This window comes from Gambusia affinis, linkage group LG12, assembly GCF_019740435.1.
Source record: "Gambusia affinis linkage group LG12, SWU_Gaff_1.0, whole genome shotgun sequence".
Taxonomy (NCBI): Eukaryota; Metazoa; Chordata; class Actinopteri; order Cyprinodontiformes; family Poeciliidae; genus Gambusia; species Gambusia affinis.
The window spans coordinates 15,708,828-15,725,014 of NC_057879.1; the positions used below are offsets into that span (position 1 = coordinate 15,708,828).

At 37.6% G+C, this 16,187-nt stretch overlaps 2 protein-coding genes across 4 annotated transcripts; one reads left to right on the forward strand and one right to left on the reverse strand.

Moving 5' to 3' along the window:
* Positions 1-847: 847 nt before the first annotated feature.
* opn7a (opsin 7, group member a) lies at positions 848-5,883 on the forward strand. The gene is made up of 5 exons (XM_044134375.1): positions 848-935; positions 1,997-2,159; positions 2,437-2,564; positions 4,372-4,706; positions 5,155-5,883. Exons 1-5 carry the CDS (start codon positions 848-850, stop codon positions 5,782-5,784), a joined length of 1,344 nt encoding a protein of 447 aa, XP_043990310.1. The 3' UTR covers positions 5,785-5,883.
* A 498-nt stretch (positions 5,884-6,381) lies between these two features.
* ripk1l (receptor (TNFRSF)-interacting serine-threonine kinase 1, like) lies at positions 6,382-15,236 on the reverse strand. Of its 3 annotated transcripts, none has more exons than XM_044134377.1 (11): positions 14,915-15,236; positions 14,614-14,785; positions 13,015-13,171; positions 12,783-12,920; positions 12,446-12,677; positions 12,218-12,367; positions 11,108-11,184; positions 9,736-9,820; positions 9,008-9,610; positions 8,769-8,906; positions 6,382-7,616 (listed from the first exon to the last, which is right to left on the reverse strand). In XM_044134377.1, the coding sequence occupies exons 2-11, from the start codon at positions 14,772-14,774 to the stop codon at positions 7,327-7,329; spliced, it is 2,031 nt and encodes a 676-aa protein (XP_043990312.1). In that variant the 5' UTR covers positions 14,775-14,785; positions 14,915-15,236; the 3' UTR covers positions 6,382-7,326. The 3 variants fall into 3 exon arrangements, with proteins under 3 accessions (XP_043990312.1, XP_043990314.1, XP_043990313.1); XM_044134379.1 differs by having other exon boundaries at positions 14,614-14,839; XM_044134378.1 differs by having other exon boundaries at positions 14,614-14,806; positions 14,915-15,235.
* Positions 15,237-16,187: the final 951 nt, after the last annotated feature.

The window sequence follows — 16,187 nt, forward strand, 5'->3', positions numbered from 1 at the left end:
TGCTGAGAGCAATTAATGACGCTGTTAAGGGGCATCTGGATCTTCTGCTCTGTAGTGAAGCCTCTCGACACAGACGCATAGTAAAATCCAAACTGATAGGCGCTGCTGCTGCTGCCGCCGCTTTGTTAGGAGTGGACTCACTTTATTTGGCGTTAGTAGTATTGGAGGTGTGAGGGAAAAGATCAAAGTTTGATGAACGCATCGTGGACTGTTGGAAAGTAATTATTTAAGGTACGTTTTATTTATACTGTGATATTATTTAACTGATGAGAAAAGGGGATGATTTTTTTTTTTTTTTTTTTTATCTCATTGAACAATTTAATTAACAAAAAGCTTAATGAGATGCCAATTAACGCTAAGACAGATGTATAATTGTAATAAATATATGTTTTTTGTTGTTTATTTTTAGTCATCCACATCTGGAAATCATATTCTCAACCTACATCAAAAGTTTACTGCTGCATGTAGGTTATTCTATGGGAATTCAGCTTTTGGTCAATTGTAATGATTGTTAGATTGTATCCCTTTCATTCGGCATCAGTTTATGTATATTTGGCAAGGGACTCAAATGTAGAAAGGAGAGTGCCATTGAAAGTGGTTACTATATCATCTGGGGCAGAGAAGCGGTCAAGTTGGCAGCATGTTGTTAACCTCTTGAGCACATGTGTCTGGGTTTATGCTTTAATGTTTCTGTACATGATGAGGCAAGGTGTCTTAGTGGTTGACATGTTCACAAAATAAGGAATTGTTCAGTTGCAATTATTTATTAACAGAGATTCTAAAACAACGCTAAAACAGACTGAAACTGTAATACCTGGACTTAACAAATGAAAACAATGTATTTTAGATGGGACTCTTGGCTGAAGACATGGTGTTCCACTCCAGCATACCCGTGCCTCTGGATATAACTGTGGCTGTAGTCTACTCAATTTTCGGTGAGTTAAATCTGCAGAACTTCAAAGGTAATGTTTTTTTTTCTGTTTTTAAATGATTCTTGAACAGACCAACAGCTGAGTTAATAATGTTGTAAATGAGTTTTCTTTGAGTTCTACTCAAGCGGGAATGAATCAGAGCATGAGAAAAGTACAGCCCAACGTGAAGCCATGCAATCTCACTTCTGCTGTTAGGTGTTATGGATGCCAGTCTTTTTACATTACATTGCCACTTATCTTCTTATTTAATTATTGCTCCAGTTTATATTCACTATGGGTTCAAAAAGGCAGGTGTTCATGTAATTTTATCTGACACAATACTATGAAAGGCCTCTGATAGCCAATTCTCTGCTCCCAGAGTTGACTTTCATCCGATGTTTTGATCTTGGTTGTATTTCCAAGAAAAGTCTACATTCTATGTTGCTGCAGATGGAGTTTGCATATGAATGCGCCATACTCTATTTAGTGTCAGCTGTTACCTGAATGGCACTTGAACAGGAATGTTCTTAAATGTCCTTTTCTAACATGTACAAAGTTGTGATGCATCATGTAGTAACAATTCCATCCTTAAACAATCCTATTCCACTTAATGCACCTGTTTTACCTGAGGTTTTAAATCCAACTAATTAATTCAGTCAATTTCTAAATGTTTATTTATTTATTTATTTATTTCCCCCCCCCAAGGTTAATGCTTTTATTGCAAAATTAATTAGTCAGCTATAAATGGCGTAATGCTACTGGAGCACAGGCAATGCAGTCTGACGTTACTTTGGTCATGCTCAGGGTCTTCAGCTTTTCAACATAATTGGTGCTAATGTTAAGGTTATTTATTTCAACACTCCTGGTCAGAATCCAATCTTTTTTTCTTTTTTTTTCAAATACAGGAAATAATATAGCTGGTGTCTTGGATGCTTGTGGTTAAGTGATTTATGATTTTAAGTATACAACATTAAAACCAAATATGCTTCAAAACCTTAAATGTATTCTTCAGTCTTCCTACCGTTCTATGAGGTAGGCTAGCTGTTTCCCAGAAAACATGAAATTGTGGTTTTGTTGTTTTGCAGGAGTATGCTCACTATTTGGAAATAGCACACTGCTTTATATCTCCTACAAGAAAAAGCACCTGCTGAAGCCTGCGGAGTACTTCATCGTCAATCTGGCTGTTAGTGACCTGGGTCTCACGTTGTCCCTTTATCCCATGGCCATAACCTCAAGTTTCTACCACAGGTAATGAACCTAGCATGTGCTGTAGGATTGCAATTAATGAGAAAAACAAACAAAGACAAAATGTTTTTCATCATGACCGATGAAAAACAGGTTTTTAAAGAGACACTCTTTAACATTTCATGATTGTTTAATGCATGATTGATGAACCCTGTGATTGCCAGTGGACTCACACTGCAAATATAGTTCAAACTACTCTTTTCTTTGTCTTTTCTCGCCTTCTCCCTCATTGATCATTTCTGCTGTTCTGCTTTCTCACACCCCTTACCCTCCTACGCAGGTGGCTGTATGGGAAAACTTTGTGCTCCTTATACGCATTCTGTGGCATACTGTTTGGCCTCTGCAGTCTGACCACTCTAACCCTGCTAAGCATGGTGTGCTTTGTGAAAGTGTGCTGTCCGCTTTATGGTAAGCTTTTCAAGAAAGTTATGTTTGCAATCTAATATTATTAACCACCATCAGGTCCCTATAAGAGAAGAGGCCAGTAGTTGATTTATTGACAGAAATAGCAGAATGAGCCTTCAGTGAAGCACACATTTGCCTTCCTTTGTGACTGTCAAGTGAAAGGGCTGCAGTTGATATGACTCACTTGTGATGTTGCTTGATGTTGTGTGGGGGTTCTTTAATCTGGCCTGAAGAAAGTGTCTTCTATTTAATCTCATAGAAAGGTCTTAACATACCTGAAGTTTTGTGAATAAGCTTTAATGTTTGTTTGTTTGTTTGTTTGTTTTATTCTTTTTTATCCCACATTAATGTTTCATATCATCAAAATTCTTTCTCATAAATAAGAAGTTGCTTCCTGAATTTAAAAAGAAAATTACATTTGTTTTAATTTCTGTTAAAGTTTAACCCAAATTTGGTATTTTGTTGGTTATCAGATTAGCCCATCACAGTTTGAGAGCATTCCACAGAGAGACTATCCTTTAAAGATGTAAACAGTTTTGCTGGCACAAGAATTTTGGTTTCTATTTAGCATATGTGGATTAAATTACATTATCCCAACATGGTGGTTGTATTTCTGTAAACAGTTATCCGGACTGCTTACAAAAAGTACACAATGTTTTTCCTATAATTGAATTTCAAAACAATTCCATTCCATGCAGTCATTTGCATTTTGTTTGCTGGTTCACAATTGCCTGTTTAAAAAACAGAGTGTTCAACTGAATGTGGAGCAACATTTGCACTAGGGGGAACATTCATTACAGCAGGCCTATTAGGTTGTTACATCTTTTCAAGTTTTATGACTATATTAATGCTATGTTCTTTCCACCCAACATTAATATTTCATGGGCTGAATGCTATTTTGCTCATATTTATGTTTGTAGAGCAAAATGAAAAGGCACATGATTTTGCTGCTATTTTCACAAGTTCACATTACTGAGACAGATTTGTGGTTTGTCTCACAAAATCTCAATAATTTACAATAAAGTTCCAGGTTGAATAACGGCAACATTAGAAAGTTTTAAAATTAGGGAAACCTTTGTAAGCCAGTCCAAAACCCACTAAAATTCATTTATAGTATTTTTCAGTATTTGAAGGAGTAAATTGTTCTGTGTGAAGTTTGACTATGAGTCACCAGTAAGGATCTGCACATGACAAACTTGAAAGACTTGGACCAATTTCACAACCTCGGCATACGTGTGCAGTGAAGCACATCTCTCTTTGAGAGGGAAACATCCCCCTCAATGCGCTAGATCCAGAAAATTGCTTAGCAATTTAACATTTTTGACCCATCCCACTGCTGTTCAGTGCTCTTTTTTCTTTGTGAATCTTGGTTGATCCGGCTTGAGTCAGACTTCTGGTTTGAATACCATAGAACAAAATAGATAATAGGCACAAGGAGCTCGTGAAAAACCAAAAGTGCCTTTCTGTTCTGGGGTAAGACAGTAAGGACAATATGAGTTTGCCAACAAATATATTTATATTTATTTTTTTTGTTCTAACTTTCACAGCAATTATTTCAATAATTGACAATTGTGCTTTGTACAAGGCAGACAGAAATTCATGTTCTTTGTTACTTCTTAAGCGGTCAACTCTTCATTTTTGTTTACCGTCTCTTGATAGAAACTAACACTTTTCAACTAATAATAACTGAGCAGGACTGTGGTGTAAAATTTTCTAAATGTATCCTAAAATAAGCGGTTTGTGGAAAGTTGATTAAATACTTGTCTTAAAATAATTAGCAATAAATTGGAATCCCTGTCTGTTTTGACAGGAAACAGGTTCAAGCCTTTTCACGGCCAGCTGCTCATAGCCTGTGCCTGGATCTATGCGTTGCTGTTTGCCTGCTCTCCACTGGTCCACTGGGGAGAGTACGGACCAGAGCCTTATGGAACCGCCTGCTGCATCGACTGGCGTTTGTCCAATAAGCTCAGCACGGCCCGCTCGTACACTGTGGCGCTCTTTGTTTTCTGCTACATCCTCCCATGCTGCGTAATTGTTGCGTCCTACACGAGCATCTTGGTGACTGTGCAGGTGTCCAGGAAGACCATGGAGCAGCATGCACCAAGGCAGACGAACATGAGCAGCATCCAGACGATTATTATCAAGGTGAGGTGAGAGGCTCAGAAATGATTTAAGAATCACATCGCAGTTTACTTGAAGACTGATCTAATATTTTTGGGTTGGCTTTCATCCCTGATATGCTGCATTATCCTTAAATGCTAAAACAAAAATAAAACAACATTCTGCCTAATAATATTTGACTCAACAGGAAAACAAAAGAAAAGACAGTTAACATCTTATTTAGACAATAACATGCATTGGTAGTGTATGAAGTTTATTGGGGATATTGATAACAAAAAAATAAAGTATCATTAAAAATTATTCAAAATGACAGCTCCCTCTTCAATTACTGCTGCACCTGGTAAATTGGGGTAGCAAGTCTGAAAGTCACATTTTAACCTCCTTTAATTCTACTATGTAGAGATGTCACTTTTTCATAGAGTTGTACTTATGTATTCACTTTCTACTGTGCTTGCTTTTTTTCTTCTTCAAGCTAAGCGTTGCTGTCTGCATTGGATTCTTTACAGCATGGAGTCCATACGCCATAGTTTCAATGTGGGCCGCCTTTGGAGAAATCGAAAGCATTCCCCCTCTTGCGTTTGCAATGCCAGCTATGTTTGCAAAGTCGTCGACTATCTACAACCCGATGATCTACCTAATGCTGAGGCCTAATTTTCGACAAATCATGTGCAGGGACCTGGGAATGCTATTCCAGAGATGTCTGAAGGGATGTCTCGTGTTTAAGGGCCAAGCGAAGTGCTGCCCGAAACCAAACGTCATGTTCAGACGTCGCACAGCTCACAGACAGACCAACCAGCCGCCCTTATCCATCTCCTCTACTCAACCGCCTATAGTGACTATGAGGGATGTCAGGTGTCAGAGGTGCATGGACAATTTTGAATGCTTCAGACATTACCCTCAAATGTGTGGGATTGCTAATCCAGCCGCCAACACGGACTCTTCAAGAGATCAAGAAACTCCGGTTTTGCAAACGTTTAGCCAGATGTCTGAGAGTGAGCATCCAAAGAAGTCCCTGATGGCCACCGTAAGGACATCAGATACGAACTATTTCAATATCAGTTTGGAGATGGTTCCCAGGTACACAAAGGAGGCTTGGCCCTGATAATATTTAGAATGTGTCTGACATGTTTAGAAGATGTGGAAATATCCATCCATTCAACCAGTAAAAGTGAGAGGCTACATGTGCAATATGAATCTGGAATCATCCTGCACCAGTGCTAACAACAAGAAGCTAGTAACTACCCTTCCTTACAGCCTGCAACAATTTTTCAAGATTCAGAAATTTATATTGTACCGTTATGGCTTTTTTGGCAACAGCTATGTTTGTCATCTTCTTTTTATTTCATTTTGCTATGGACAGAATAAGTTTGGTCAAGTCTTCCAGTAACTAAAAGAGGATCTTGATGTGATAAAATAAAAATAGGTTTTAAGATTTAAATGTTTGTTGAAAAATGAACTCTGACCTTATCTAAGGCCAGTGATGCCTGCAGTTCTGATTTATTTATTTATTGTAACTTCCTGAATCAGTGCTGTTTAAATAATTTTGGTGGTCTGGACCCTCCTGGGAAGGTTTCCCCACAACTTCATGTTGTCTCCAACTGTATATAATGACTCACTGTGGTTTGTTAAAGTCTACAAAGCCTTTGAAATGAGCTTTTAAAATCAATAAATCAATAAATACTGGGAACAAAACCAGATATACAGACACACATGGACAATATTTATTATAATATTCTTCCAGCAGAGCACTACCGACAAGGGCTTTGAATTTGTAGAAATGTACCACTGATTGTGCAAATATATGTAACCTTAATCTTAATCAAGCAGAAGTCCAGAAAGCCAATTCAAAAACCTGAACATATCTCAAAACAGTCCATCATCTGCAATAGTTCCTAGAAACAGCTCATTAGAAAGAAAATATTGTGAAAATTACAGTAATTTGTGCAATGAGCCATCAAACAGAAAGGTGAGAAGTAATTTATGCTTACTTTTCACTGTCACTGGGTTTACATTCTCACAGTTCAAAATGCACAACAAGCCTTAAATTTACAAAACATTATTGTAGAAATATTTCACCACAAGATTGTCATGCTTTTGTATGTTCAACATACCATTTTGTACTATGCTCATTATTTTTGACTCAACCTATCTTGAAGGTTCAATTTGCTCAAACATGATGGCTTTTAATCATTATTATTCCACCGCCTAACAAAAAGAAAACAAAAGAAAAACATCAGAAAACCCCTATTAAGAATGTCAGTTTTGCTCAGACCACATATATGTAAAATGAGCTACAAAGATAATATTGAAATAACATAATAAAAAAAAGTTTGCATATCGTCTTTGTTTTATCAAAACTGGTCCAGCAGAAATTTAAAAGTGTCTTTTTGACCTAGTTACAAACAATTACAGTCAATGTGAACGTTTATTTTAGAGCACCCTCCAAAAAGGTCCATACTTACCAAAATTGCCCATCTTAATAACTACTAAAAAGTAGGTAATATTTCAGATTTTAAAACCACACCAATACACTTACTGCTACGATATTGTTACTCCGTTTCCCATAAAACCAAAAGTAAATTGGCCTCAGCGACTTAAAAATAGTTTTGAAAATATGACCCCTGTTAAATAAAAAGAGCAAAAATTACTCAGAGGACTCGCACAAGTCCAGTATTTTCTGAATGACGTCTACTTTTATATTTCCTTGAAGAGCTTGGCAAAGCCTCCCAATTGTACAGTTTAAAGATCCCTGCTTTCTTTTCCAGTATTCCAACATCTGGTGCACAATCTCTGGTAAGCCGTCGCGGTAGTAGTCGTGGTCTATGGTTTCTATTTCCACCTCTGTCAGGCCCAGGCGTCGCGCGCAGCCTTTCCATTTCTTCCCCATGTTCTCCCTCAGCATGTCCAGCTGCGACTCTTTGACCACATAGTCCGCTAAATGAAAGATAAGGCAGCCATGGATAAATGACAAGTCCTCAAATAGAGAGAAACTGCTTTAAGTACAATCTGTTGTAGCAGCTGAGCTGTAGTAAATTCCTGGACCAACACATTGGTACATAAAGAGGATGGGTGAAGTTCTGTTACGAGCAACCTCTTGTTAACCAATGTTTTGATCAATCATTTAGTTCACATGGTTTATTATCTCCTGAGGAAGCTATTTTTGTACAGTAAACATTCATATTCAATGCATACCATGAAATACGCTGTAAATAAAGACTTACTCTATACGTAGACCCGTTGCCATGGCAAACGACACCACACCTCCGCTATCTATATTCTGTTATTGTCTATGGTAAATGACAGTTTCCGGTCCACTTGCATCCATATATGCTTTCAAACCGCGCCAGAGTTCACTTCAACAGAACCGTACTTTGAAAGAAGCTCCGCTTTGGACCACTTCGTATTGAATTTGGCTTTAGCAAAGAGGAGAAATGCAGCCACTCAGCCTTGAGACATTATCAGACTGGTTCAAATGATTTGTCCTTATCTCTCCTACTCACAGAGTAACACTAAATGCAGATTAGTCATCAAACATTCCCTTCTTTAAATTCTGAATTTGATCTTTTCCTTATATGCCCCAGATTAGTTTTGCTAAGTGTACAAAGGAAAAAAAACACTGTATGCTTGATGGCAACATTTTTGAGTCAAACATGTCTTTTTGTTTAATTAAATAACATAAGTACTGCAATCTTCCATCTTTAAAGTTGTTGTGAAGTTAACCTTCATGTGTGTCTTTGAAAAATGTTCAATCTATATTAAAACAATATTACAGAGCTCTTTGCTTGCTTCTACAGTTATTAGTACAGTGGTAACATTGTTCTCTGAATTAAAAAGAGGAAAAGGCTTGAAAAGGTAGCACAGGTTTTTACACTTCCCCATAAAGTTCAAACCTACTTCAAAAAGCTTTCATGATCTCAAAAACTTCATTTATTGACTCCACTCTGAACATGTTGGTGTTCCTGTTTTATCTGTTGACAGAGCTCTTGCAAAACAAAACTAAATGGCTCTGGGAAACAGAATAATCAACTCCAAACCTTAGGGAAAGACCTAATAAATGTGTTTTATGTAATGAGTGTGATGATTTACCATATTTAGAGATGCCTTCTTGGATTGGAGAGGCAGTGTTGCCATCAAACAAACCCTGAGGTAACACACTACCTCTAATGCTCATTGCGTTGTTATTTCCTATCTGGATCCCACTGGCATTCTGAATGTAGAGAGAAGCTGGAAGACACGAGATAAACACACCATAGAAAAGTTGATCAAAAGCATAAATAAGGTGTCAGTGAGGAACCTACTCATAGGAGATTTGGGTTTATATGTACCTGGGTCCTGCAGAGAACCGCTCTTTGAAGAGGTCAAATGATGGCCAGCATTTTGGTTGGGGTCAAAGGTGTCGGACACTGGGTAGATTGGCCAGGACTGCTGGCGGTCCAGTAAATGTGGTTGCTGCTGGTTAAACTGCGACAGAGAAGGAGTGCTGAGAGACGGGTGCAAATATGAGGGATTAGACGAGCAGGAGGTCATGGACTCATAGAGATCTGATGTGGGCCGACGATAAGCCTCCGTCTGGCTGGTGGGCTGTTCCTGTTCTGGTTTTGTCCAAGAATGGACAGAGGAATTTTCTTGAGCTGGAAGCCTAAAGCTATTGTCAGAAAAGTTGAAAGGGTTTTGAAAGAAAGGATTTGAGGGATTTTTCTGAAGACCCTGGGCAGATTCGGGTTGGTTATTACAAGCGTAACTGCCATGTTTGTGGTAGTTAAACTCCCGGTCTAGTTTCTCCTGCAGCTCTGAGGGCGTCCTCAGTATCCTTGCATCTGTCTCAAGAGGATCCCCAGATGGTTGATCATTGATGTTACGTAGGTCCTCAATGCTGGCTTCAACTGGCATTGATAAATCTCTGTGTGAACTCAAAGGAGCTGGTCCATCTAAAAAAATTAAAATAAATAAAGAAATGAAACCTAAATTAAAAATAAAACAGGGAGGTTACATCAATAATGCTGCTGAAATGTTCAAAGAACAGCATAAAAAGTAAACTTTCAACTTTACCCACCTTGATCTGTCGCTGAAAAATTGTCATGGGTCATTGACAATGATTTAATCTTCTCAACAAGCTCATCTGGACCTTCATATTGTTCCTGTAAAAATATAAATCCAACATGTCAACATTTTTCTTGGCAAATAAAATTTACACCAGGTGTCAGTACAAAGTAAACAAAACAAATTAATCTGCATATGAAGTTAAGCATTAAAAAAATGGAATGACAGAGGTCCAATGCAACGCACATATGAAGGGAGGAAACTGCAAACAGACACAGAAAGATAAACATTGTACTCTTTAAGCATTTAGAAAGCGATCTTTCAAAAGACATCCCAAAGACTTAAGGAACACATGCACACTGCTTCAGAAATACCTGGAATTAGCAGATACAATTTTTCTGTGAAAATAGTAAGTAATGAACACAATGTCCTCTTGGCATGCCACTGAGGAAATAACAAATCCTGGTGAAGTGTGTTTGGACAGGTCGACTAAATGACTGAAGAATACAGTAAGGCCAGATAATACTGAGATTGAACTATTTGGATGTCGTTACAATAACTATGTCTGGGGAAGAAATGGCACGATACAAAGTCTGAAGTCTGGAGGTGAGAGCATTATGGTGGGGGGCAGTTTATGAACACATAGTTGCAAATCTTATTGATTAAGTGACTAGAGAAATGTATTGTGACATTCTGAGCGAGAATCTGAAGACAAAAAAAAAAAAAAAAGACAGCTTTTTCAGAAAAGCCATCTTACAGCAAAGGAACCAAAAAGAGTGGCTAACATGGTCCAGTCAATCATTTGACTCGTGTCCATTCAAAAGCCTTCATGGCAAGAGCTGAAGACCAGAGCACATGGAGGAGGTCCACAGAACCGCTGAGATTTGATGACAGTTTATTTTGAAGAGCAGGACAAATTTACACATCAGCAATGAAAGTTTTTCTACACAGGTGACATTGAAATATTTCATTAAATTTAAAACAAAACTGTCTGTGTAAATATCCTGTGTTGAAAACATGGACACTTGTGTCTTATAGACAAGTCCATCCTATTCATGTACTTTTTTCTTTTCAAAGTTAGTAGGTACAGCTTACATTCAGATGTGCTCAATAGACAGGAAATTATGCTAAATATGTAATTATTCCTTGCATCATTCCTCTGTATTTCTACCTAATTTAATGTATGAACTAATTTGCTTTGATGTCTTTGTGAGTGAAAATTACTTATCAACATGTGGTGTTGATTAATTTCTTTGGCATGATTACAAATGTTAACTAAAAAACATTAACATGTTCAATAGACATTTTCGAATCATAAAACTGTCAAAACTGGTTCAGGTTTTCCATTCCTGCGACTTAAGATCTGTTATGAAGATCATACTTACCTGCAAAAGGCATACATCTTTCTCTACAAGTGGTTCAAGCTTTTCCTTGTAGAAAGGAAGGAAGCTGTCATAGGCCTCTGCCAGAGAGAGATCATAGAAGAGAAAAGGTGAGTTCTTTATATTTGAGCGTTTTTTGTATTTTTTTTTTTATTGTCTGTTTAAAGAGCTAGACGTCTGTGCACTTGTTAGATGAAAAACCTCTGGTGCTTGTATATTCTGTGTGTGCATGTGTGTGTACTCCAGCTTCCTCTCAGTCCAAGAACATGATGTGAACAATTATTAGGGGAGTCTTGTTTTTTTTAGAATTATTTTTATTAATCACCAGCTACTGTGGTCTATATTAATGCATAATGTTAATAGACTTCAAGCAAAAGTAAGATTTTGGCTTTCTTAGAAAATATCAATATGTTCACGATTATTGGGCAACTATTATTGCACAAAAATTGCTATGCAACTAAATGGAATTGTTTTTTCATCTAATTTATATTTTCATTTGTTTGACTGAGAATTATAAGTATGTTGAAATATATATCTTCTTTTAAATGATAGTGATGGGTCTTCCATTTATGAAGTCTGTTGGTTTCTAGATCTGTTGTCAGCCAACAGATCTACATGTCAGGATGCTGCGGTTGCCATAATGTATCCCACTGTATTAAGAGAAGTGTTCTCAGTTGGGTTCAGGTCAGGTGAGGACGGGTGCCATGCCACGGGTTTTTCAAGTTTAACGCTTTTAATGGCTGGTCAAACAGAGCTGTAATTGGACGCATGTGACAGAGAATTGCTCTTCATAAAAATCATTGTCTTTTTGAAACATTCAGACTTCATCAGCGCTTAAAAACTGGAAAACAGGTTTGAGAGTTGATTTTGAGTCCATCTTCAACTTAAAAAGGTCCAACCAGCTCATCTTTAATAATACCAGCGCCCCACCTCCATCTTGTTGCCGTCTCACTCGACAGATGGCAACGATGTGATTTAAAACAGCTTTACATCAAACAATCAGAGCACAAAAATGTTCATTTCTTTCACTTCTTCACTCATTTTTATTATTTGTGCTCTGCAACCCAAGTCTTTGTTTTTTGTGGACACTAAGGTGTCCACAAAAAAGAATACCTTTAAATGTTGGTCTTTCTTTGGGATCCTGAGCCCAGCATCTCTTCATAAGATCAATTATCTCTGCAGGCGTGTCTTCTGGGATGGGCTCCAGTGCAGGTCGGTTACCGAGTCGAACACACTGGGTAATATGGTCGTCACTCCTTGCATCTGCAGAAAGAGATCTTTGGTCACTGTTTGATAAAAGAATGGTGTGTAACCATTCTTAGATTAATCATCACAGCTCACTTTCATATGGTTCTTTCCCGGTCAGAATGACCCAAACCACAATGGCGAAGCTGTACACATCAGACTTGTCAGAGGAAGGTGTATTAATGCTTTCCAGGTGCTCTGGGGCCATGTAGCTTAATGTGCCAGCACCTCTCTCCCCAGCTGTCGGCCCCCTGAGGCTTTTCTTGCGAGACTCCTGTCTTGTGAGCTTGTTCCATGTCTGGCAGGTGGCCAGGCCAAGGTCAGCAATCTAAGCACAGCAGGAGAGGTTGTTTTTTATTTTATTTTAATTTTATTTTTTTACATGAACTGACCAAGTAATTAATGCATAATAAATGCTTTGCATATCGCATACTTTGATGTGAAAATCCTTATCCACCAGAATATTTTCTGGCTTTATGTCCTTGTGAATGACATGCCGCTCTGTCAGATACACCATCCCCTCCAGGATCTCTAAGATGATTCTTCCCTTAATGGAGATTGGCACAGTGACCTAAGAATAACACAACAGCACAGTAATCCCACAGATTAAAATTGATTATCATTTCGAGACATGTAACATTGCCCTATACTGGTCCTAGACTGACCTTCTCCAGCATGACCAGCAAGTTGCCTCTGGGTAGAAGCTCTATAATAAGAGAGCAATCTCTGTCCTCCATGATCACACCAAGCAACTTGACCACACGGTTGTGGTTGAGGCTTGCCATGATACTTCCCTCCTCCAGCAGCGACTTTTTGTTTTCTCTGGGAGGTAAATTGTAAACAGAAGGCCAGATTGTAAATAAAGGCACTCTAGAAACATACATCACACAGGGACGTTGGATAAAAATCATTGTATGGAAAAACACTATATTTCTTTGTCTTACGGGGAAAAGCATGGCACAACTGCAACTGCAAACCTATCAAGACATGATTTCTCTCTTAAAATGTCATGCCAGGCAAAGACAGTATCAATCAGAGAAGCAGACAAGAGATATATTATAGCTCTGAAGGACATGCATAAATCAACAGTGCAGGAGGGAATAATCTCCAAAAACAACTATCATGTGTGCAAATAATCTGTGTTTTATGGACCTTTTATGAAGAAAGATGCTCTCCTGAGATTAATCATTTCTGTCTAAATGCAGAGCTCTATGTGGCAGAAAATTAACATTGCGTATCACCATAAACCAGCCACACTGTTAAACATGGTGGAGGCAACATCATGCTGTGAGGATGCCTTTCTTCAGATGGAAAGGACTGATTGAGCTGAACACTTGCTAAATCAATGAAGACCTGCTAATAACTGAAAGAGATTAGGGCAGATGTTCATCTTTCATCAGGACAACAATCATAAACAACCAGAGCTACAGCAGAATGGTTTAAATCAAATTATACTTAAGGATGCATTAGACCTAAATTCAATTTAGAATCTGAGGCAATACTTGTTAACTGCTGATGTTAATAAAGGTTCTCCCTCTAATCTGACTGGTCTTTAGCTATTTTACAGAAAAAACATAAATCGACTTTTCAGTTGCTAAAAATAGTAAAAAATAATTGCAGAAATAATTGGTTCTACAGACCACTGTCTCATGGGTGATAGATATAAATCTCTGTGCTGATCTGACTCTGACTGTTGGAACATGTTGATAAAAACACTGATTTGATTAATGTAACTCATAACACATGAAAGTACATCATTTCCCTTTCTCACCTACACTTCCTGAATGCATTTGTGGGCAAAGTTGCACAAGAAATAATGCAAAGAAAACTGTATATAACTGACAGCATCTGACTAAAATAAAATTTTAAGCTGCCAATGCCAGCCTAATAACTGTAAATGGCAATGCATACATGCAATCCCACATTGCTATAATAGAAATTCTTAGAAGACCTTTAAATGTATGTGTTGCTTCTGGTCTGAAAAAAGGATGTCAGACATCCGCATTTCAGATGTACCTACATTTCATTCTGAATGAAAAGGAAGTGATCAAAAAAGAAATCGGTGCATGCTTTTTCACAGAAGAATCATAATTTGTGATACTTAACACGTCTCTTTGCACATCTGAGAAGCACACCAACTTCATATTTTCTTCTTTTTTTTGCACTTCCAGATTAGAAATACTTTCTTTAAACAGACTGCACTCGTGATACAAGTTAGAGGAAGGGGAATACCCAGTCTGGTGCTGGGCACATTGAATACTTACTCGTTGCGAAGTGGACCTGTATACACGGTCTTCAACACCACTTGGCCCAGGGTAGCATGGTAACACAAATAGACCTCTCCAAATCCCCCATAATCCAGAGGTTCCCTTTTGATGAGATCTGTTGACCTCATATGAAGCGATATCTCAGGCGCGGTAGCCATCACCGCTGCCACTGTCGGAGTTACAAAAACTACTGCTCAAAAACATAAAACATAGTGATTAAAAACTTAACAGAGAGTTGATCATGCATAAAAATAAGCAAATGTTATAAACTACATGAATGGCCCGGTGAATTACTCACCCGTAACACTCAAAACACTGTGACAGTCTCAAGAGGAAAGCTGGAAGCTAAATTTTATGACTAAACAAACTTTGGCTTTCTTTACTTTACTTTTTACCAAAACGGGTAATTGATTAAAGTGTCTTATAGCATTAATACTGAAACAAAGATGTAAAACAAATATTAAAAACTGCCTTAAAATCCAAATAAAGCCGCACAATCTTTGTATTTCCGGTAAAGTGTCGTCAAACATCGAAGTTAAATGCTAAACATACATCAGACTACAAACAGGCATTACAGATTGAGGTCAGAAAAATACACCGACAGGATGACTAGTAGATTTTAGTATGCGATGCTTTCAAGTAACTCAACAAAACACGCAATCATACTACCGACTCCACCTTTCTGTCATCTTTTTAAAAAAAATTTAATGCCGAATTCTTCTGAGAAGTGGTCTCACATTAGTGTTGGATTCACTCCCCAGTCTAAGCCATACGTCAATTAGTCCGCCATATTGTAAGTGGCAAGTTCGACTTGAAAACCACATATTTTCTTAAAAACTGGGATTTTTACAAACAAACTAACTAAAAACAACCAAATAAATAAATAGAAACTGAACTGTTCAGCGCATGAAATATCCTTGTATAGTTTAGTAATCTTACTTTTAGAAAGCAAGATTGCTAGAATTAATCTTACTTTATCTCTGAAGATTTATGAAGACATAGCAAACAAGTTAATCCAATTTTAGTTTACATCGCAAAGAAAACCAATGACACACTCACTACACTTAAACATAACAGTTTTCTTTAAATTATATTTAATTTTGGACTGAACAATGATGTCATTATTCATCAAAGGCTGGGTACACAGGATACGCTCCAGCTCTCATCCAATAACCGCTGAAGATAGTAGAAACCAGAAGTTTAGATACGCTGGATTAAAAAAAACAACAAAACTAACAAACTATTTCTCTTATGTCTGAGGTTAGATTTATTTACTAATGTCTTCAAATTCAAACATCTATATGCATCCCCGTAGTATTTAGTTGTTTTTGAACTGTATGTCTTGTTTCACATGTTTTGGGTTTTCATCCACAAGCTTGTCACAATACTTTGGAGGAATTGTAGCCAGTTCCTCATTACAGAACAGATGTAATTAAATCAGGATTGTATGCCACCTCACTAACTCATGTCGACTCAGGTCTGCCAAATTCTCTACAGGATTGAGAGTAGGTATTTATGATGGCTGTGCTAAAATCAAATCAAGGTCAAATTATTCACTTGGAAGAGCCATT

Excerpts from the sequence above, each read along its gene's own strand:
- opn7a (XM_044134375.1), top strand. The coding sequence starts at position 848 with ATGGGACTCTTGGCTGAAGACATGGTGTTCCACTCCAGCATACCCGTG. Across the intron at positions 936-1,996 it reads TGTAGTCTACTCAATTTTCG|GAGTATGCTCACTATTTGGA; the intron begins GTGAGTTAAATC and ends GTTGTTTTGCAG. Across the intron at positions 4,707-5,154 it reads TCCAGACGATTATTATCAAG|CTAAGCGTTGCTGTCTGCAT; the intron begins GTGAGGTGAGAG and ends TTCTTCTTCAAG.
- ripk1l (XM_044134377.1), bottom strand. The coding sequence starts at position 14,774 with ATGGCTACCGCGCCTGAGATATCGCTTCATATGAGGTCAACAGATCTC. Across the intron at positions 9,821-11,107 it reads AAGATGTATGCCTTTTGCAG|GAACAATATGAAGGTCCAGA; the intron begins GTAAGTATGATC and ends ATATTTTTACAG. Across the intron at positions 9,611-9,735 it reads TTTTTCAGCGACAGATCAAG|ATGGACCAGCTCCTTTGAGT; the intron begins GTGGGTAAAGTT and ends TAATTTTTTTAG.